The following is a 22,531-nucleotide window of genomic DNA, read 5'->3' on the forward strand; positions in this document are numbered from 1 at the left end:
TCCAGGATGCTGGAGGTAAGAGAGGGAAAGCTTTTAGGGTCAGACATAAGGTGCTTAACATAAACTATATATGTGTATATCTACAATCCCCTAATCGTCCAAATAAGGAGTTTAAACATTCTGTATGTTTTTATATCATTTTTATTGGTTGACTTACACACACACTAGTCATAAAAGCGCTCACCTTTGTTATCAGTGTATTTTATTTTATTGGATTGAGCAGCTGCAAACAAATCACTGTCCAGTTCATATTGTTTTTATTGAGTCAATTGCGACATCAGCAATAGTGTATAAGGACACATCTGTATGGATGTGAGCCCGGCGGACCTAATACCGACGCCAGAAGTTAAAAGATGAAGATCCCGACAAGGTAAGTTTTTGTGCTATCGCTAACCCTTCCCCCCCCCCTAACCCTAACCCTACGTTAGGGGTGCCTAATCCTATCCTCCCCCCTAGTGCCTAACTATAACCCCCCTTAAGTGACTAAACCTAACCCTCCCGTCCCCGCAGCCTAAACCTAAGTCTCCCGGGGGGGGTGCCTAACCCTAATCTCCATCCTAACCCCCCCTTTCTCTAGCCTAACCCTAAATCCCCCCCAGGAGCCCCTAACCTAACTTTCCCCCCCGTGGCTGTCCGCACCCGGCGCCCGGCTTACCTTCGTTTGGTATGTCGGGTTCCCGGCATGGGTGTAATGACAGGCGTCGGGATTTTGATGCCTGTCATTAGTCCCCTGCCAGGAATTGAGAGTCGGGAAGCCGGCAGTCGGCATTTCGACTGCCAGCTAATTGACTGCATCCCATCTGTATGTATACTTTGAAGTGCTTTGGGACACAATGTGAACTATTTGCATTGAGCACTGCTGATATCACAAAGATTGTAAGCTACAGGTGATCAGCTCATAATACACCAGCAGATAACAATAAATAATGTAATTCTGCTGAAAGAATCCATCCCTTTTATTGACATTATGTATTACACATGCATATACCAAAACTAGTCCTACAGTTCGCATTAAAGGAAGGTCACTAGTGAATGTACAGTATAGACTGCCGTTATGCATATTGATTCAGCTCACAAAATGGCTGCATAAATTGACAGTAGACAATGCATGCAAACTGCACATAGCAATGCACCTACCTTCAGCCTGCGATCATGATCACCACTGCACAGGGAATTGACAGAGACTTTAAATGTTTTCCACACTGGATTCAAATTATTCATGACGACCTATGATAGTTAGGAAGTGTATGGAAAATATGTTAGTACATGCATTTACTGTAACTGTGACAAATCATTAACTTCAATATGACAAACAATATTTGTAAATATTAATCCAACTTATTTCAAGAGACAGTAACATGCTTAAAAAAATGTTGTGCTGTGTAATCATGCATAACACAACTGTTAGTCACTTTTGTGTTAATATTTGTATGCTGCACATTATCTCTATGGAGCCTGCCAATATCCAATCTAGTGTCTTTGGCGAATAGTACATTTTAGATGGAATGACAAAGAACAAAATAGTACTTGGAAAAAAAAATATTTACAGTAATAAGAGGGTCTCATATACTTTTCACTTGGAGAGATACAATATAAATAATGGACCAATTTTGTGCGTCCCTAAACACAAATACTGTTAATATTCAACTTACTTTTCACATACAGTAATTAATGAAAGTATTAACATCTTGGATTTGACAATCTATATTAAGGAGACTACAGTATATTACATACAATGTGCTACAATAAACTAGAGATGAGCCATTTGGTTTTGCTAAAAACCAAACACATCTGAACGTTGGGCTTCTGAGTCGAACTGAGTCCCGGCTCAGATCACTATTGGGCAATTACTGGAAATTAATTTTATTGATGTTAATAATACTGTTTCAACAAAAACAGGTCAAATTCACATGATTTTAGCTGTTTTCATACATTTTTAAATACATTTTTAAAGACAACCGAAACTGAACAAAAACACTTGAGGGTAGTTTTGCCAAAACCAAAACAAGACAATGATTTAGAACCAAAACCAAAACAAGAGGTCTTTACAATGAACCAATGTACTACAATTTACATTCTGATGAACAGTGAGCACTATTCAATTGGCTCAATGGAATACCTAAAAGCCGTTTTTTCCGTCTTGGACACAATTGCAGCGAAGATACAAAATGTTTGAGCCAATTGGAGAAAAATGAGAGATCGCTTTGTGGACAAAGCTTACAAAAGGAGGCAATCAAAAATATTCAATAAGATTTTATTAAAAGAATAGATCTTTCCTTACAGATTCTGGAAAAAAAACCTAAACGAAATATTGATCTTCAACAAATGCATGGTTCTTTATCACCTACTACAATTCCCAACACAGAAGAGTAGAGACCATTATTAAAAAATATTGGCATCTACCGTGTAAAGATTCTACTCCCCAACCTAAATGTATTTACCGTAGAGCCCCAACCTCAAAAGCAAATTAGCGCATAGTGCACTTCCATTTGCATTAAGTAACCCAATACACATTAAAGGATTTCATAGGTGTGGACAATCGTGTAGAAATATAATAATGATAATAATAATTTTATTTACAGTATATAGCGCTTTTCAAAGTCACTTTACAACATCAAAAACAATTTCAGGGGTTTAGAATTATAGAAAGAAGAAAGCAAACTGAAAACAGTCAACATAATGGGTACGATGGACATAATGCAGGAATGGTGGAGCCATTTTGGGTAATAACTTCCCTGGGTTATATATCCCACTCATGAAGGGTACCAGATAAAGCAGCCATTTTAGGCGTTCTACATTGGTTACCCTGGGTGGAATAGGTAACGCTTAGGAAAGATAACACAAAAGTTGCAGCGGACTAAACCTAAGAGCAAGGACCTCACATAGCCAGCAGATAAAGACATTTTCATCCCACTCACAGGTGTACCAGGTGAAGCTGCCATCTTAGGTGCACTACGAAGGTTACAGTGTGTGAGATATCATACAAGGAACAAATACGGGTCACTGAAACGTGTGGTGTGATATGCACTGCATGAATAGATCCACATGTTGCTCATCCTGCCAATGTCAGCACCATTTAAGGCAGCCATCTTGGGAGCACTGCGAAGGTTAAATCTAGCAGGATGTGCAACTTGTAGAAGTATATAAAAGTATATAAATCTAAAGTCAAATACTGAAAAATACACCAATATTACAGTAAAGGACAAACTTTTAACATCAATGATTGTTGTGGCTTGACCTACTGTATATATGGAGGTCCTCAAGATCTTTGAAAACACGCCTGAGGGAATATTTAAGAAGTATAAAGAAGGTCTACAAACATAAACCCTTTCAGAACATTTTCACGTTAACCATAACAACTCACCAGATTGAATTATAAAATTAATGGGAATTCAAAACATCAAATCCAGACGGAGAATTCGAAATAAAGAGCTCAATCTGGTCACAGCTGAAATGAAGGCGATATTTATACTTAAAATCCTTAGCCCTAGAGGTCTAAACCAAGACTTTGGGGTAAACTTACTAATTGTTGGTTTTGGAGCTTTTGGCGATTTTCTGTTGGTTTTGTAAGCCGACCACAACCGGCCCTTTACTAAAGACAAATTTGACTCAAAACTGACCAAAAACCAGTCTTTAGAACATCGGACCAACATTCAATGTTCTAATATAGACAACTATAAAATTTGCAGATTTGCTAATGGCTGGTTTGCAAGCTGACCAAAACCCATCCCATAAAAAGAAAACCCACCCAACCAATAGACTTGCTCGTTGCAGGCGAGTTTGGGAGAAGCACTGCACAGATTAATATTATCTGTGCGGGCTTCATAAGTATGAACGGTAAGAAAAGTTTAATGTTAAAAATGAAGTTGTGTGAGGTCCCCCACAATCAATACCCAGCCCCAGACCTCTCAGCCAGGGCTGGTATGGAAAAATAGGGCAAAATTGGAGTGGGGTTCCCCTTATTTTCCTATAACCAACTATGGACACTACCATAGCAACAGTCCACTCTCAGCCAATCAGTGCTTCCCCATTACATCTTATGAAGTGACCTGGAATAACCTCTCATTTCTGGTTATTCGATGTACAATATGTACAGCGCTATCTGCGGGGCTCGGATTTTCGGTTTGTTATCTTCCAAAAACCTATGGATGTCGACATGGACTGAAGAGGAGGCTATCCAAGGGTTTGATAAGTATGAATTTGTTTTATTCAATAAAAAATTACAATCTTTGGTGTGCGAATCCTCTGTTTATTTTAATATTTTCTTTACTGACAGACTACAAGTGCCAACAGGCCCTTAATGTTCGGGCATGCTAGCACCGGGCTGGTAATTTTATTTTTGGGGTCTACACTTTCCAAAGATTTCCAGCCCTGGGCCGACCTGTTTGGGGCTGGATAAAGTGACTGCAGGTGGTCCACATGTAGTGTGTCCCCCTACTATGGCATTAACCCCCAGGCTGGTTAAGCCTGCTGCTGGCTATAAGACAATAGGGGGAACCCCATGTTGATATGTAGTTAAATGGTTAATCGCTACATGCTGTCTCTTAATGTGTTAATGCAGCCAGGAGACTGTTCAAGGAGAAGAGATTTGCTCTGTCCGTGAGCTGGACACAGAAAATGGTTTAAATAGAATGCTTCCAGCACCTATTGTCCAAAAAGGTCATATAAGCACAGCTGCTAGAAACCGGTTGGCAGATTGTGGTCATGTGGGCTAAATCAAGATGGCAACGCCCATGCTCCACCGCTGTTGGACCCGATAGGAGGGTAAACGGCAGGCACACAGTAGTAGTGCCAGCTTAGGACTCAGGAATGCCAGAAGCGACCAGGGAGGGCAGGGAAGGCAGTGACATGACACTGCTGGACCCGGTAAATGGGACTAAGACTCCAATGTGACACCTTATGAGGACATTGCAAACATGAATGTCTGGAGATTACACAAAAATACATATTTGAAAAGACTTCATATGAACATAGCTCTTGATTGGGATAGATATTCCCATATTATTTCTATCCACCTGTGAACTTATTACCCCACATGAGTTGTGCTATGATAACATTGTATGGGTTCAATTCGGGACCTGCGTGCCCTTCTCACTGTGAACTCACATCGTAAATTGCATTTGCAATTCAATTCCAAACTCATGTTGCTTTTTCTGATGAAATACACATTTGTTTTGTGCACCCCTCTGAGCAGGTCATTTTGTAGGGAAAATCTTTTTTAAGGACAAAAATGTTGGGACACGATCCTTTGCTACACCCCTCACAATGAATAATCACACACTAGGATGTGCGACTGGAATGTGGAGGTGTAAATGATGTGGGACAGGTATGTGGAGGTATAAATGATGTGGGACAGGTACATGGAGGTGTATATGATGAGGGACAGGTATATGAAGGTATAAATGATGAGGGACAGTTATGTGGAGGTGTAAATGCTGAGGGACAGGTATGTGGAGGTGTAAATGATGAGGGACAGGTATGTGGAGGTATAAATTATGTGGGACTTGTATGTGGGGGTGTAAATGATGTAGGACAGGTATGTGGAGGTATAAATGATGTGAGACAGGTATATGGGGGTGTAAATGATGTGGGACAGGTAAGTGGAGGTGTCAATTATGTGGAACAGGTACGTGCAGGTGTAAGTGATGTGGGACAGATATGTGGAGGTGCAAATGATGTGGGACAGGTACATTGAGGTGTAAATGATGTGGGACAGGTATGTGGGGGTGTAAAGATATGTGGAGGTGTATATGGTGTGGGAGAGGGGTTGTATGGGAGATGCTTTATAGAACTTGCAGATTGGAGCTAAAAAAAAAATTTGACAACTTTTTACAAAATGATATAAAAACACTGGAACTTTACAGACATTTTTAGGTACCCCAAAAATGCTGGAAAGATCTAAATTTGATGAAAAACTCTTTCTTGCTATCATTTCTTCACCATGAATACAAATAAAGTGCAGAAACCATCCATCTGACACCTTTTAAGAAACTACCATACTTTAACAGTCTTCTATATGGTCCTGCTATCTCAGTTTTCCAGGAGCCAGGAAGGTTTACCCACTTTTTCATGCACTTCCCCCAGGTCGCTTTCTGTAGAAAAGTTGCTCAACCTGGCAGTAAGCACTACAAACTGGCAATAGTAATTGAATCTCGCATTTCCTGGGTGCACTCATTTGTGCAATATATGCAAGTTTAATTAAGTAAACTCCCTTTTGCAAACTCGCACCTAATTTAATTTACCCCTTTATTTATTGTTTATATCTATGATCTATATTGGAGACCTTATCACAGTGTAGTCATAAGGGAAGTTTCATTATTTTCATGTTATTATATTCCACGATAGTGCCTAGTGATTGACCTATAAACTTATGCATATTGTTCATGTAATGTGTGTGTGAAGGATGACAGTAATGTGCATGTGTGTGTATTGGTTGTATTAATATAATGTATGTCTGTGTAATGTCAATGGTATTAATGTAATGCCTATTTGTGAGTGGCAATTGCGTAATGTAATGGTTGTTTTAATGTAATGTGGAAGTTGATGGGAGGAGATATAGTCAGCATCCTGGCGCTCAGAATCCCAATGCTGCAAACCCGACAGGAGTCAGAATCCCGATTCCAGAATCCTGGCGGCTGCGATCCCAATGGTGAGTATTATGGTTAGAGTTAGGGTTAGGGTTTAGGCACTAAAGGGAGTGTTAGGGTTAGGCTGTGGGAGGGGAGGGTTAGGGGTAGAGTTAGGGCAAGGGTTAGATTACTTACCTGCATGCTTCTGCATTTCCACAATCGGGATTCTGGCGCTGGGATTCTGACCACCAGCATTTTGTGCACCGGGACTGCGTACCCAACCCAGTGGGGGCTATTAAGGTCATAATGAAGTGAGATTAATATAATGTAGGAGTACTAATGTAATGGAGTGGGAGTTATTAATGTTGATGGAAAGGGATCCGGTTAAGATCCCGACAACCGGGATGCCGTCTGCCGGAACCCCGGCATTGGAATCCAGATCGATGAGAGAACACCGGTAACGGAATCCCGACATGACTGGTGATGCCGTCGCTGGGATCCCAACAGATGGCACTCCGATCGTAAACAGGTTAGGTTTAGGCACCCCGGGGGGACTTTGGGTTAGGCTGCGAGAGGGGGGAAGTTAGGGTTAGTATCCAGACAGGAAGGGTTAGGTTCAGACACATCCAGGGGGGGTGGGATTAGGCACTATGGAGAAGGGTTAGCGTTAAGCACTATGGGGGGAGGGTCAGATTTAGGCACTTACCGGGAGGGTTAGGGTGCGGGGTAGGGAAGGTTAGTATGAGGGTGCAGGAAAGGAGGGTTAGAGGGTAAATAGGACAGGGGGATATTGCTCACTGTTCCCCTTTCAGGATTTGAACCATCGGGATGCAGCTGTCAGTGTACTGACAGCATCCCATCCATCTGTATTTTACTGATTCCGGTGGGAATAGGGCTCATAGGAGCTATCTATCTAATGTTATTTATGTTATGTACACTATAAGTAGGTGGTATCTATTCATTTATATAGGGTATTTATTTGTTAGATGTGGGGGCTATTAATCTTCAGTAATAAGTGAATGATAGGGATATTATACTGTATATTGTAAGTACTAATAATGCAATAACACTTGAATAACTCTTAAATGTAGGGATTTATTTAATGATTTGTGAATGTCAGGACTGTGACTATTTCAGTACATAAAGATAAACTACATTTGCCAAAGTTCCATTGTGGTCGTTGGAGGAGCTATCCTGGTTACCGGCGTTCTCCACATACAGGGGATAGAGAGTTAAAATTATCATCTGTTTCAAAGGTGTTGTCAGGTTGTGGGAGTCCTAGATTGCTTATTATTTCAAACCTGATTCCATTTGGGTCACATATTCTGAACTTCCTATGGATTACAGACCTCTAGTATAAAGCCTGTTACTAACTGTGTCTCAGTGTCTGTGCAACGTTACTTTCAGGTCTTTATGGACTCCTGCCAGATCTCTGCTGTGCCTGTGGTTTGCTGTGGACTTTGCTATATCTCTGCCCGTGTTCCGGTTAAACTTCTGATACTGGTTACCAGCCGCACTACAGAGCTCAGCATTGCCATTGCCTAAGTATTGTTATTCTGCTCCATTGCTGTGGTTGCATCCCCTGTTGGATTATTTACTCTGCCTGTTGTCTTTTACTTCCGCGGACATGAATTCACCTTTACTACAGTTGTCAACAGCACCGTTACAGTTTCGTCGCCGGACCCTTCATGCATTGCGAGGCTCAACCCCGCTCTGGATCCCCATCACGCCGCAGGGCTCAAACCCTGCTCAGGACCTTCGCTACATCATGAGGCTCAACCCCACTCCGGATTCTCGTCACGCTGCAGGGCTCAACCCTGCTCCGGACCTTCACTGGTTCGCAGGGCTCAACCCAGCTCCGGACCTTCACTGCATGGCAGGGCTCAACCCTGTCCCAGATCTTCACTACATCACAGGGCTCAACCTTGCTCCGGATCTTCACTGCATTGCAGGGCTCAACCCTGTCACGGATCTTCACGGCATCACTGGGCTCAACCCTGCTTCACATCGCAGGGCTCAACCATGTCTCGGATTTTCACCACGTCTCAGGGTTCAACCCTGTTCTGGATTTTCACTACATTGCAGGGCTCAACCCTGTTCCGGATTTTCATCACACTACAGGGCTCAACCCTAGTAACGTCCATTATACCATCCTGAGGTATTGCCTCATATTGGACTCGGGCTTCCCTACCACATTTGTATCAGAGACTTTATTTATATATAGGGGTTTACTCCTATATTGATTACTGCCTATCTGAACTTCTGTGTTGTTGAGACTTTATGTAAAACGTTGCTATAATATTCTGCCTGTGAATAAATTCTATTTACTTTTATTCCATGTTACTGAGATTTCATGAAAAGGTAATTCCTAAAACCACCTCAGTTTATAGTGCCCAGTAGGCCTGACTCCTTCCAGGAGTCTCAAGTGTCGGCAGCTGTGACAGTGAAAAAAGGAGTCATATATATTAAGTTATTATTGATTTAATGCTAGGGCTAGATTGTTTGGCTTTCATATATCTTTTCGAAATAGGGTCACAACATTCCAGCATCTTGACAAGTGGCACCTGAGCCAAAAGGCAATAGCAGGTAGTAAAAACTACAAGAACAGGTACAAGAGAACAGCAGTGTCTGACAACTGTCCTGATTCTGGTGAAATAGTTCTGATAATTATAATAAAATAAATGTGAAAATATTTTTTTTACTTTCAGAAAATGTATTATTATAAGATGTAAAAATTGCCCCAGGCATCTGAGACATAAAAAGTCAAACTGTAACGTGTTATTCCAAGTACAATTTTAGACATAAGGCCTCCAAAGGAAGAAGCAAGCTTTACACTCATAGTATTAATCTGCTATTTGCATGTACTGAGAGCACAGACCTTGCCCTCTTCTGTCAAATCATTCTGAAAGTGTTCCAGAATGTATTACACAGTATTATAACCCCAGCTTCTTTCTCTGTTTTGTTCTTATTTGGAATTCATTGTTCATATATCTTGCTGCCTCCACAGCTACTATATTAAGATAAAGTGCACTTCAGCTACTGTAGCTACAATGTTGTACTGGAGGCTGGAGCTACCATTTATACCACACTACACCAATTGTTGCTATGATTTCTTAGTCTTTATCCAACTACTCTACCAATGCATCCAAACACAAATAGATCATTTTGGGGCTGATGTTGAGCTGATCTAATTCTCAGATTAAAATGTGATCACTAAAAACACTGCAGTTGCGGCATATGCAAAATCATAAGATGAGTGCAGGTTTGCACCAATAGCATATGCGCTTTGTTAGGCCTGGCCAATCTGAGGTTCTCCGGCTTTTGTGGAACAGTCCCGGCATACCCTCCCACCGATCAGCTGGTAGATTATGTTGGGACTCAGGGCCAGCGCAATGCACTCAGCCTGCCTTGCGCCAAAGGGAGGTGCCGGGCTGGAGAGGCGCCGCCATTGCCTACTCCAGGTTTTATATCCATTCTTCAATTTTTAAACATATTCTTAATATTCTTCAATAAATGACAATTTTTCCTTATAGTACATATCGTTCCTCTGTGTGCCACTTACACACACATTCTTTGTTAGCTCCATTTATCGGGCGTCTGGTGAGATTTTGTTACCAGCGGGTGCCTGGCAGCTCCTTCCCTATAGCGGCAGCTGGAGCTCACTCCTGAGCTCTGCCTTCTGGCATCCACAGTGGGTGAAATAATGATGTCTCTCCCATAGTGCCGAGTGCAAGGAGCAGTCGGACAGTGGTGGGTGCAGGAGCGGGGTTTCAGGTAAGTATAGTGCTGTGTGTGTCTGTGTGTCATTTTGTGTAAGGGGCACTACTAGTGTGGGCACTGCATAAGGAGCACTAATATTGTTGGCACTGCATAAGAGGCACTACTAGTGTGGGCACTGCATAAGGAACACTAATATTGTTGGCACTGCATAAGAGGCACTACTAGTGTGGGCACTGCATAAGGGGCACTATTACTTTGGGCCCTGCATAAGGGGCAATACTCTGTGGGCACTGCATAAAGGACACTACTATTCTGTGGGTGCTGCATAAGGGGCACTAATACTCTGGGCACTGCATAAGGGGCACTACCACTCTGTGGGCTCTGCATAAGGGGCACTACTACTGTGGGCATTGCATAAGGGGCACTACTACAGTAGGCATTGTATAAGTGGCATTTCTACTGTGGGTACTGTGCAAGGGGCAAATTTGATGTGGGCATTATGTGTGAGAGGCACATTGTATAAGGGGCACTACTGTGTGTTGTAACGTGAATAAGGGACACTACTATGTGGTATAATGTGAGTAAAATTGTGCTACTTTGTGGCATAATTTGAACTGGGGATACTATTGTGTGACCACGTCTACGCCCCTTTCCTGTGAGACCATGGCCCCAACACCGGCCATGCTGGGACTTGTAGTTTCACAACAGCTGGCCAGACCTGCGCTAAGTCGATGTCAGGCATACAGCAGATATACAGTGCTCCACAGTACTACTCACTACAGACTTGCTTATGACATGGAGACAGCCATACAATGCTTAGTGACAGCGCCATTATGGACTGGCTGTATTGTGGACAGATGTTTCTATCCTCAACCACCAGCACATCACACACAGAAGTTCATCTTATAGTAATTCAAGGCTCTATGTGAGGGATGAGTGGAGTCTCAATGGCAGAAAAAAAAAGCCTGACAAGCACAGCAGCGGCAGAGGTTAATGGTAATGTGAAGGAGTAAGAGATGACAGTGTGTGCGCAGGCATACAGTATACTGTAGTGTACCAAGTACAGTGTCATTACGCAGTGCATTGGCTGCCGTTTCGGTCCAATAACAGTCTACAAAGCAGTGGACACACATTACTGTAAATGGACACACCACAGTGCAATAATGCTGCTGGCTGAAATCCTTGCATTTGGTGATGCACCAGCGACTGCTGGAAGGCATTCTCCAGTCAGCTGACTTGCTCAGCACAGAATGCCCAACCCTCAGCTCCATGTGACTAGTAGTAGTAGTGAAATGTGGGTTTGCGGCAATTCTCACTTAGTTCATTAAATACTTTAAAGACTTTTCACATTTAGGCCCTCATTCAGACCCACTCGCAAGCGGGCGCACGTACGTTAGGCGTACGTACAAAAATATTTAAATTCAATGGCTCGCTCGTATTTTCGTTCGCATCTAAAATTCCTCCCTAAACTCTGACGACCCCTCCTCTAACTAACGAGCGTACGAAATAGCGAGCGTACATCCCCGAAATGGCTTGAAAGGAACGCACGCACAAGTATAAACAGGAAGTGGCCTTGTCAGATGTCGATTACCTGCTCCTTTATTCTGCCTACCTCCATCAATCGTATCATGCCAATCAATGTATCAATTAGCTTAATTGTTTGTTTTTTTTCAACACAATGCAAGAAACTTTACTCTTGTCCGTGCTTGTGTTTACCCGCAGAATACGTACGGATGAAACATTCGCTTTTATTGTTCAAAAAACATGTGAACCACAATTAAACAATTGTACTATTGCTGTGGATCCCCGCATATTTCCCTGGGTTCATTTCTTTATTTAAATTTGCTTACGCATGTCACTGCATCAAGCCTATCATAACTCTCCAGAGATTTCTGGCCCTGTCGAACACATGACTCATACACTAACCAATAAAATTGCTCCTGTTAATTTCCAAAATACATTAGCCAATCAGAAAATTTTTACACACTTTATCAAAAATGATTTTTAAGAAAAACACCATTGCCATCATGAGAGCCTCCGCATTCACCAGGCGCGAGCTGCTGGTGCTTACGGAGGTCATGGATCGCCGGATCACCAGCCAACCTCAACCCATGACCAACCGGCAGAAGCGCTCCGCGTATGCGGAGGCACGGTCCCGCCTGCGGTCCTTCGGCTCACGCCGCAACATCGGGCAGCTGGAGCGCAGGTGGTCCGACCTGCAACGGCGAACGCCCCGCTTGCTGGCATGCTTTCGCATGGAGATCCTGGAAAGTAAGTGTTATGTATTGTGGTTTTAATGTTTGTGTTTGTGGGTCAAACTGCGTGTGCATGTTTTCCTGTCTGTCCTATTTATTATTTGTACTCATATCTGCGTGTGCATGTTTTCCCTCTATTTCTGATTTATTCATTCTACTGCTATTTGGCTTATTTGTTGGTTTTTTTTTTTTTTTTAGTTTTGTTGCCCGGATTTGTCCATAAACTAACCGCAATTTCTTTGTCATATTTTAGGGGGACAGCCAAGACTCCGCCGTCACCGTCCGTCCAGACGGCGTTCCCGGCCACTATCCCCAACCCCCAGCCAACACTCCACCCCAAATCTTTCCCCTATTCCCCACTCCTCCCCATCCTTCCCAGACCCTCTCCCGGAAATGTCGGGCCTCCTTCCCCTCCGTCCCACTTCCCCCTCTCCTCCACCCACCCCTCTTCCAATTACCCCCTCCCCGGAGTCCATCATAACTCCTCCCCATTCTTTGGGGAATGACGGATCCTCCGAGGAGGATCATGGAGGTATTTCCGGAGCTCCCGTTTTGGCTCCCGGTATGTTTTTTTTTTTTTTTTTTTTAAAGCACAAACTGTTTGTATGTAATCATGTGTCGTGCCTTTCTTCGTGTTTTTGTGGCTTGACTTTTGGTGATTTTGAAGGTTTGCCTTTACCTCTTCCTGGTGATTTCAACATACACATATCATACCTGTGGGAATTTGTACCTAGGCCTTGTATTTTTGCCAGCCCCCCCTTTTTTTTTTTTGGTTTGGGTTTAGGAGTGATTTGGTTGTGTTTTTTTTTTTTAATGTGGATTCCCTATTGTTGTATTAACCCACACACTTTTCTCACCCACAGAGGAACAGAGGCGTCGGCAAGAGGTGGCGGATTGTGTGGGGCAGATGCGCCAACATGTCATCGGCATTCTGGTGGCCCTCGACCGGCTGTCTGGCCTCCTTCGGCAGTAGTTTTTTTATTTTTGTTATATTTTCAAAATAAATTTATTAAGACAAATATACGTTGTGGCTCATTTTTAAAATACAAAACCAAGATAGTTTAGCATGACATAAGTAGACTGTTCCTGCAAGGATTTCCCTTTTTTAAAAGTTAGATTGTGTTTGTCTTTGTATGTCAAACAGACACAAGAAACACATAACAGTAACAATGTCATTTCCCTTTTTGGGTGTAGTGTCAATTACATATTTCTACATTTTACAGGTTCCTAGTTGGTGCGCAAGCTGCTTAGGCCAATCTTACAAATCCCAAGGTTGGGCCAGGCTTCCTTTTGGTGTGGGTTGGGAAGCTGAAAACATATTTCAGTTTAGCTCAACTGGCGTCAGTACTGGTTTACCCCTTAGTCAAATGTAACTTGTGTTAACCTGGTTACACTTGCTGTTAACGTCCCAAAAAAGGAAGACCATTTCACTCTCCAAACATTTATTCACAACATAACAGAGAAAACAAAGTGGTCACTCCCAAAAAAAGAACACAGTGATAAATTCAAATACAACACATACCAAGAAATAATTAAATAAAAACAAAAAATCAAGAACTGGTTGACGAAGGACCATGCCAACATGATTCCACAAACATGGCGTTGCGATATGGGTTCCAGAATATATGCCCAAAAGGACCAGATCCAGGTTTGGTAAGGGTAGCAGGAAGTAGTGAGCGTTGGAGTGCCAAAGATTATGTGAACAAACAGAAGATGGTGAGAAACAAAAAACAAAATTAGATGTTCGCAAACAAACACAAACACATTAGGTATAAACACTGTAGTTTTGTTCAAACTTACCTAAAAAATCTGGCCACCACATCATCGCGTATGGCCCCCCCACATACTGACCTTTGACCAACCTCGGGGGGGCCATCCTCAGGTAAGGCATCCTCTGGCTGCATTGGGACACCACTCCTTATGGCAATGTTGTGAAATATCCCACACAGGACCACAATTTTAGACACCATATCCGGCACATACATGAGCTCGCCACCAGAGCGGTGGAGGCATCTGAATCGGCCTTTTAAAAGGCCGATACAGCGCTCCACCACTTGCCTGGTGGCTGTAAGTGCGGAATTATACGCACTTTGTGGCCCTGGTGTGGGAGCCAAATAAGGAGTGAGCAGCCAGGACATGCAAGGGTATCCACTGTCTCCTGTGAACAAAAATAGACCACATCAGGAACACTGTGTATCAAGCTTAACATTGTTATGTACTAAAGGTCTCCACTTACCCAGAAGCCACGCATCACCAGCTTGTAGGTTGGTTAATTTCTGCCATATCCCTGATTGCCGGATGACGAAGGAGTCATGAGCACTTCCGGGTAATTTAGCATTCAGGGACAGGATCTGGAGGGAGGCATCACATACCACCATTACATTCAGGGAGTGATAGTGTTTACGGTTTCTAAATATTGCCTCCAGCCGTGCTGGAGGCTGAAGTGGTATGTGAGTACCATCCACAACCCCTATGATGTGTGGGAAGCCAGCTATTTGGTAAAAATTGGCCTTGGCCACACTAAGGGCACCCATATCCAAAGGCATTTTAATAAAATGATGGAGGTGCTTGAAAAGTGCCTCCATCACTGCCCTCAGGATCCGGGAAAAGGAGGATTGGGAGATGCCCGCCACTATTCCCACCGTTGTTTGAAACGATCCTGAGGCACAGAAATGTAACACCGCCATGAATTGCGTCAGTGGTGGTATTGCTGTTGGACTGTCAATTTGCCGCTCAAGATCACTTTCTATTAATGAGAGAGTGTCTATGATGATTTTGGGAGGTAGACGGTAGCGTCTTAAAACCTCATCATCGGGCATTCCAAAAAGGGTGACACGTGTTCGAAATATCTGGGGCCTTGCATGCCTACGATGCCTACGCCTGGGACGAGTTTGAGGTTGGTCGTCTTCCAGGAGCAGGGCCAGAACAATTCGCCCCAGATCTACCTGAAATTCAAAGTTTACAATGTAAGGCTTTTGAGCCACCCCAAAAGTAACATAAAACAACTTAGCTTTCTGATACCATCCATAGCTGCTTACATGCCGGGGTATTGTCATGATACGTATAAACTGTAAAAAAGCCTAAAATGAGACATCAAAAATTTAGAGGGTGAATTTTTGTTTGTCAAATTGTTGCAAGCCAACACATAAAATAGGCGAAACACACATTTGGCCATCGATGAAAACGACATTGCACACCGTACGTCAAATAGGGTTCAAATGGACCCCAAAAATGGAAAAGGGAAAAGCAAAACTGGTTTACATGATGAATAAGCCGCGAAAAATGCGTTAATTAGTTCGCAAATGCAAGTCACTACACCAACAGTCAAAAATGCGTTAATTAGTTCGCAAATGCAAGTCACTACACCAACAGTCAAAAATGCGTTAATTAGTTCGCAAATGCAAGTCACTACACCAACAGTCAAAAATGCGTTAATTAGTTCGCAAATGCAAGTCACTACACCAACAGTCAAAAATGCGTTAATTAGTTCGCAAATGCAAGTCACTACACCAACAGTCAAAAATGCGTTAATTAGTTCGCAAATGCAAGAAAAAAAATGGACTTACCCAACTCGAATATATAAGATTTCCAAAAAAAAGGTCTTTGGGTCCGAAAGCCAAAACAAACTAAAAAAGATGAAATTAGTGTTAAAAAAAAAATAGCTAACCAAAAAACAGAAGTAGACACCAATTGGCCACAAATTAGACTGCACAAAACTTACCAAATCAGGAAAGGATGGGGAAAAAAGCAAAAAAATGCGAACGGAAAACCAAAACAACTGTAGCAAAACCAAACAAAAAACCAACTCTGCCAAATCCTCCAACCGCAAACAACCAAATCCAACCAACTTAACCGCCAACAATCCAACAACCCAACCTCGACTCCACACACACCAAGCCATAAATAGTGTTTATTTTCCCGCACAAATTAAGGATGAATCATAGGGACGCACAATCAATGATGCGGCCGCAAACAAAGGACGCATGTATAAATACGTCACGAAATCACATTGAATTTCTGGTTGATTTCATTCTGGAAGCAGAGACATGGCTTCAGACCAGGGAAACTATGGCCAAAAATCCGGCGGTAAGGCCTTCATGCATTTTGTCTCAATGATTATTTTAAAACAAATATATTGGGCAAGTTGTGAAGTGGCTAAATCTGCATATTTACCCAAATAGGTGAGGAGGATGACATGGAAGAGACTGCTGGCCCCAGTCAACCCGCCAAAGCTGCCAAAAAAAAAAGGCAGCCACATTTCACAAGCAAGGAGATGGAGGTTTTGATCCAGAAGTGCGTTGACATCCTGCCCCAGGCAGCCAGGAATATGAGCCAAAGCCAGAAGTGGAGAATGTGGGAGGAGGTCGCCGTTGCTGTCAATAGGGTGGGTGATTATGTCCGTCTAGCCCGGGATGTCAAACGGCGGTAAGTAAACACTTTCCCATCCTATAAACAAACCCCATTGTAAAAAAATGGATAATGGTTCCAATTTCATTCCACAGATGGGCAGACTTCAAATATCGTCTCAAGCAAAAACTTGCCGACAGGGCTAGGCATGCAAGGGGGACAGGTGGGGGTCCCACCCCTGTGTCATTGGAGTTGACAGACTTAGAAGAGCTGGCACAGGGGTGTGTGCAGGCTGTGGAGGTGTTTGGCGTGTCCAACATGGATACGGACATGCCAGACTTTGCGGCTCCTCATGTTGGCCAAGGTAAGTCTTGTGATGTCACCAACTCTGAAATGCTATTGTGCCAATATGTAGATTCTAATGTGAGTCTTTTCGCAATTTTCCTAACAGAGACAGAGGCGGATGAGTCTGCTCCAGAGGGGAGCCTTGGCCGCAGAATTTCTGCTGGCTCTGCAGGGGAGGAACCAGTACATCCGGCTGAGGACCCTGCAGAAGCCAGTCCAGGGCGTGCCCCCTCGCAGGCAGTGGGCCTCCTCACAGAACTCAATTTTAAATCGGATTGCCATACGGAGATTCTGCAGAGGATGGACGCCAGTCTGATACGGGTGGCTGAGGCCCTGGAGCAAAATGCTGCGGCCAACGTGACCATTGCTCAGGCCCTGGCGGAAAATACCAGGGCCAACATCCGCATCGCCGATGCCCTGGAGCAGCTCGTTCGCCAGCACATGGTGGAGCCGACCTCCCTTCCTGCCGGAACATCAGGATCCTCCACCTCTGGCACAACATCAGCCAATCCTCCAAATGTGCCTAGCCCTGTGCCTAGTCCAGAGGCCACAACATCTGCCTCTGGACAGGCCAGCCCGATGGCATCCCGGACCCGGTCTGGCGCCCACCCTCACCCAGCCAAACAGGCGAGAAAACGGTGACAGCAATGGCGACTTTTCCCACACTCCTTCTGTGCTTGGCTCATATTCCTTTCTGGTCAAAACTTCCCTCTCCTTTCTTGTGAAATGTTTTTACATTTGGTATTTACGTTTATGTTAGCAGTTATGGCTTTTTTTTTTTTTTTAACAAATATCTTTGCCACAAAAAAAAGGCAACAAAATATTAGGCCAATTTGTTTGTGTTTAAACAATAAATTTAAAACAAAAAACTGAGATTGTATTGTGACATTATTGTACAAATGGGTTACATTTAATCCTGGCCCTAAAGGCAAAAACTGACCCTCTTAAAAAAAAAAAAGGCCTCTTTAAGGAACGTTTAAAAAATCACATAGCGATGCAAATTCCACAGTAAACCAAAAAAAAGGGGAGCTAATTAAAACATGATGACATTATTGTTACAATAGGCCATAACCAACAAATTGTGGCCAAAATAAAACACCCAAAATGTACGCTAATTGATTGTGTAATCATGACATTAGCAGCTCTGATTTCCACCTGCGTACGCTTTTGTGCTATCCCAATAAACTGCTTTCCAAACACATACCAAGCCGGTTCTCAATCCAACACTAATTACTTTACTGACCAGCCGCGATTAATCGCAGCACCATCGGGACGGAGGAGAAGGCCATCGCCAATGTGGTCGAGTAATCCTGACCCTAAGCTGTGCGAGCATTTTGAAGGGAAAGCGGATGTTCCAGTGACGTATGAGACGGTCCGAACACATTTGACGTTCGCATCTGCTAATGTATGTACGCCCCAAAAACGCCTCGCCACGCCTGCGTTTTTTCATCTCCACCCCCGTCAACACCCAAAAACGCCCTGTTCTGTCAATCACATTTGACATGTCACTTCCTGTACGCTATTTTAGGAACGAGAGAAAAAAAACTCGCAATCTGCCGTACGCACATGCGCAGTGTAACACCGACGCATGCGCGGTTAGTCAACATCGGAACGCAACGAGCGTACTGTTGGTAACGTGCGGCTCTGAATGAGGGCCTTAGGTCCTTAAAGTCTTTAAAGAAAAGAAACATTAAATATGAAGTAGCATTGCGATGTAATAACAAGTTATTCATTAATTCATTCTTAGACTAATTTAATTTCCATGCTCATGAAATCCTTAATACAGGTACATTATGCACTAGAATACAGCTGTGTTCTGTGTTCTCATAAGTAGAACATTTAATTATTAATGAGAATACCAAGAACACCATTAGATAATCTGTCTATCAGTTTGGGGAAAATGAAAGTTCCCTGCCAATGGTATTTATGTCAGAGTGAGGAGACTGTTTGTATTATTGACTTGTAAATGATCTGACTTGATGCGTGTAATGAAATAAGAAGGCAGAAGGGGGGGGGGGGCTTTAGTTACACAGTATCTCACTGAAAGATGTTATGATAGACAATGATTTCATCAGCAGAGGACTCTTAGAGCAGAGTATACTAGGAAAACTGAAATGCGGGTTGCTATATAAAAGGCTTTTGGCTATATTTGCAATGGTTAAATTGTTACAATTGATAAATCAGTGTTTTGTAATACATTTAAAAAATATATTAAAATATCCAGTCAACAGACTGCAGTGCTGCATGTCCTCGATATTCTCCTCCAAGCATTGTCCCTATTTTGTAACTGCCCCCCTACTAAGAGTGCTTATCCACCTGTATGGGACAAAGAACTTCAGCACCATAAAGAGGAGAAGGCAACATCTGCATGATGGATATGGCTGAGATGAAAGACAATGGAAACTTGCAATAGTGCCAGGCAGGCGACCTATGGTGGGGCTTTGCTTTCTATATCAGTCTCCAGAATGGGGTTCTGTTTTGTACACCTGGCAGCTGTCCCTAATTTCAATGGACAGTCCTAGACTTAAGGATTTGTCTCTGGAAATTTCCCCGTTTTTCAATACTGAGTAACTGCACAAGATGACTTTTCTTTTTGTGTTTGTTTTCTGAAATATAACTCTCAATGAACATCGCAATTCTCTAGGCTCTATATCTTTAATCTTTTATTAAGTTATTTTGTTTGTTTTATGGAAGATGAGTAATTAAAGTAACAATAATGGAGGTTTACTTGTTAACATAAATCCCTGTGACATTCAATAGAAATAATTTTGAGATTTACCATTTATCCTTTCTTTTTCAGACTCCTATTAATGATTTAAAATTCTACAGTGCCATGGATTACCACAGTCACATGATCCATGATATAGAGGGCAGAGAGGCTTTTTCTATGCCCCTCTGAGCACTATCTGCATTGTGACATCCTTCCCCTCCTTCTCCCCTCTCTGTCTAAGCCTGTGAGTGTATGTGGCTGCCATACTTGTTTTCCCTACAGAGAGATTTTGAAATTAGATAATTATTTGTAGGATGGAAGCTGAGGAAAATAAGATACATTCATAAAAGGTTTTTGACTTGCTATGTAAAAGGAAAAAGAACCTTATGTGTTGGATTGCTGCTTTAATATTTGTGAATTGTTTAAATGTATCTGTTTAGCAGATATTATTTCAAAATCTTGGTAACTATAGGATCTTTTTATATAGGTGATGTATCAAACCTTAATACAGAAACTCTATATACTGTTTAATAGAAATCAGTATGAAATCCTAGCACTCGGGATGCCAACTGTCAATATACCGACAGCAGCATTCCAATGCTCAGGATCCCAACAAGGGTATGGTAAGTATGTTAACTGTGCCCCCTTCTCCCCCTAACCCTCCTTTTCTGTATCCTAACACTACCCCCCCCCACCCTAACCCTCCCCGTTAGTGCCTAAACCTAGCCCACCCCCTTGGTGCCTAAACCTAACCCTCCCCTCTTAGTGCCTAACCCTAACCCTGCCCCCAGTGGTGCCTAACCCAACCCCACAGGTACATAACCCTAACCTCCCCCTCCCCTAGCCTAACCCTAACCCCCCCGTAATGCCTAAACCTAACCCTCCCCCCTTGCAACTAAGTCTTAACTAGCCTCGCTATACTTACAATCGGTATCCGGCTTTCTGGATTTCGGTATCGAGGTGTCCACTACTGTCAGTATTTCGGCACCAGTCTTATTGCCGGGTAGTGGCATTCTGGCGCAGAGATTTCGTCAGCCGGGATGCCGGCTGTAGGTATCTTAACTACATTCCGTTTAATATAGTAGTCTTTAGAACAAGATATATCTACTTGTTATTTGTTGACTGTTATGAGCTGGTTATTTGATGGGTGTGCTGTACATTATGTATGCTAGTATGCATGGACACTATTAGCCTCAATTAGAGGCAGATGTATGTCAAGTAGTATAGCATAAATATATGAATTTCTGTACTGCACATGCATACCAAAATACGTCCACATACAGATTTGTGCATTTCTTAGACTAGCGTCCCCTTACGTCTGGAAAGGCACTATTGGGGTGGTCAAGTATAAGTTATTTAATGTGTACATATAAGTAGTGTACAGAGCCACTATCAGGTGAGTACAGGAGCTACAGTTGTATTTGAATGAGAAGCAATTTGCAGCTGGATAATTGGTGCCAACATTGCTGACTCTGTGGAAAAGAACAATCAGTCTCATTCTCTAGAGACCGCCCACATCTGTGCCTGGCTCTGCCCACATACAGAATTGGCTCTGCACACCACAGCAATTGGCCCCACCTACATACCATCCTGCCGTAATAAAGACACTCAGTGGGCAATTTAAAAGGGATGGTTACTTTGATGTACATGCAAATACTGTACAAAAGGGGAAGAGAGGCTCAGCAGCAGCCAGCCCATGCAATTAGAAGTGAGCAGGAAGCTCATACTCCTCCCCCCCACTTAGTATGTACAATCATAAAGAATGTGTCCAAACTGTTCAGGGACCATTATGAAATCCACCTATATAGCAGTGGCAGTTCTCTCCAGAACTCTCGCTATCCAATGGGCAAAGGGGAGGCCTAATACTAGGATCAGAAACCAATATCATGATTAATAAAAAAGAGTGATCCAGTTGGAGACAGAAAACTATAGATAGAAAGAAAAATTATTTGCCCATGAACTCTAAAAATACACACATCAACAAAATCCATAAAGATTCAGTTTCCAATTTAGAATGGAGGAGAAAGTAGCAAGCTAGGTTTGAATCCCCTCAGCTCCTTTGCTTCATAGATGGAGGGTAAATGGGTATAAAAATAACATAAATCCACCCTCCAATTTAAAACAAGGAAGAAATTATCCAGAATTAGCTCAAGGTGGGGAGGATCATTGTGATAATTATGATGATCTACGACATCAGAATAGATTTAAACCATAAGAGATCATAGCGAACCACAATATTATTCCACCTCTAGAAATCAGAGACAATTTTTAGGAAGAAGAAACAGTCTTCGAAACCACAGACTATAGTCAGAGAGGTAAACTGGGGATGACGGGGGAGTCATACATAAAATAAAAAAATCAAATATCATTGATAAGCTTAATACAGGCAATATACAACAAAAGGGGTTTGGTGAAGATTTTCAACCTCAGCACACACATAATAAATAGTGAAGAAATTTCAGTCCCAAAAAATTAAAAAAAAGTTTTTTAAATTCACCCCATCCAGGAAAATTAACAATTTGAATGTCTTTTTACACATGCAAAAAATCAGTAGATAATTATCAATTAAATTTTTTTTATCTAAA

General features: G+C 42.6%; 1 protein-coding gene across 1 annotated transcript in view; it reads right to left on the reverse strand.

Annotated features, from left to right (window-relative positions):
* Window positions 1–22,531, reverse strand: part of CPNE4 (copine 4) — a 480,619-nt gene that overhangs the window by 131,189 nt on the left and 326,899 nt on the right. The window contains exon 7 of the mRNA XM_088463796.1: window positions 1,138–1,227. Within this exon, the coding sequence (XP_088319922.1) occupies window positions 1,138–1,227 (90 nt within the window). The remainder of the gene's footprint in view (window positions 1–1,137; window positions 1,228–22,531) is intronic.

Source organism: Taudactylus pleione, unplaced genomic scaffold, assembly GCF_031769625.1.
Source record: "Taudactylus pleione unplaced genomic scaffold, aTauple2 ptg000053l, whole genome shotgun sequence".
NCBI classification, from domain to species: domain Eukaryota; kingdom Metazoa; phylum Chordata; class Amphibia; order Anura; family Myobatrachidae; genus Taudactylus; species Taudactylus pleione.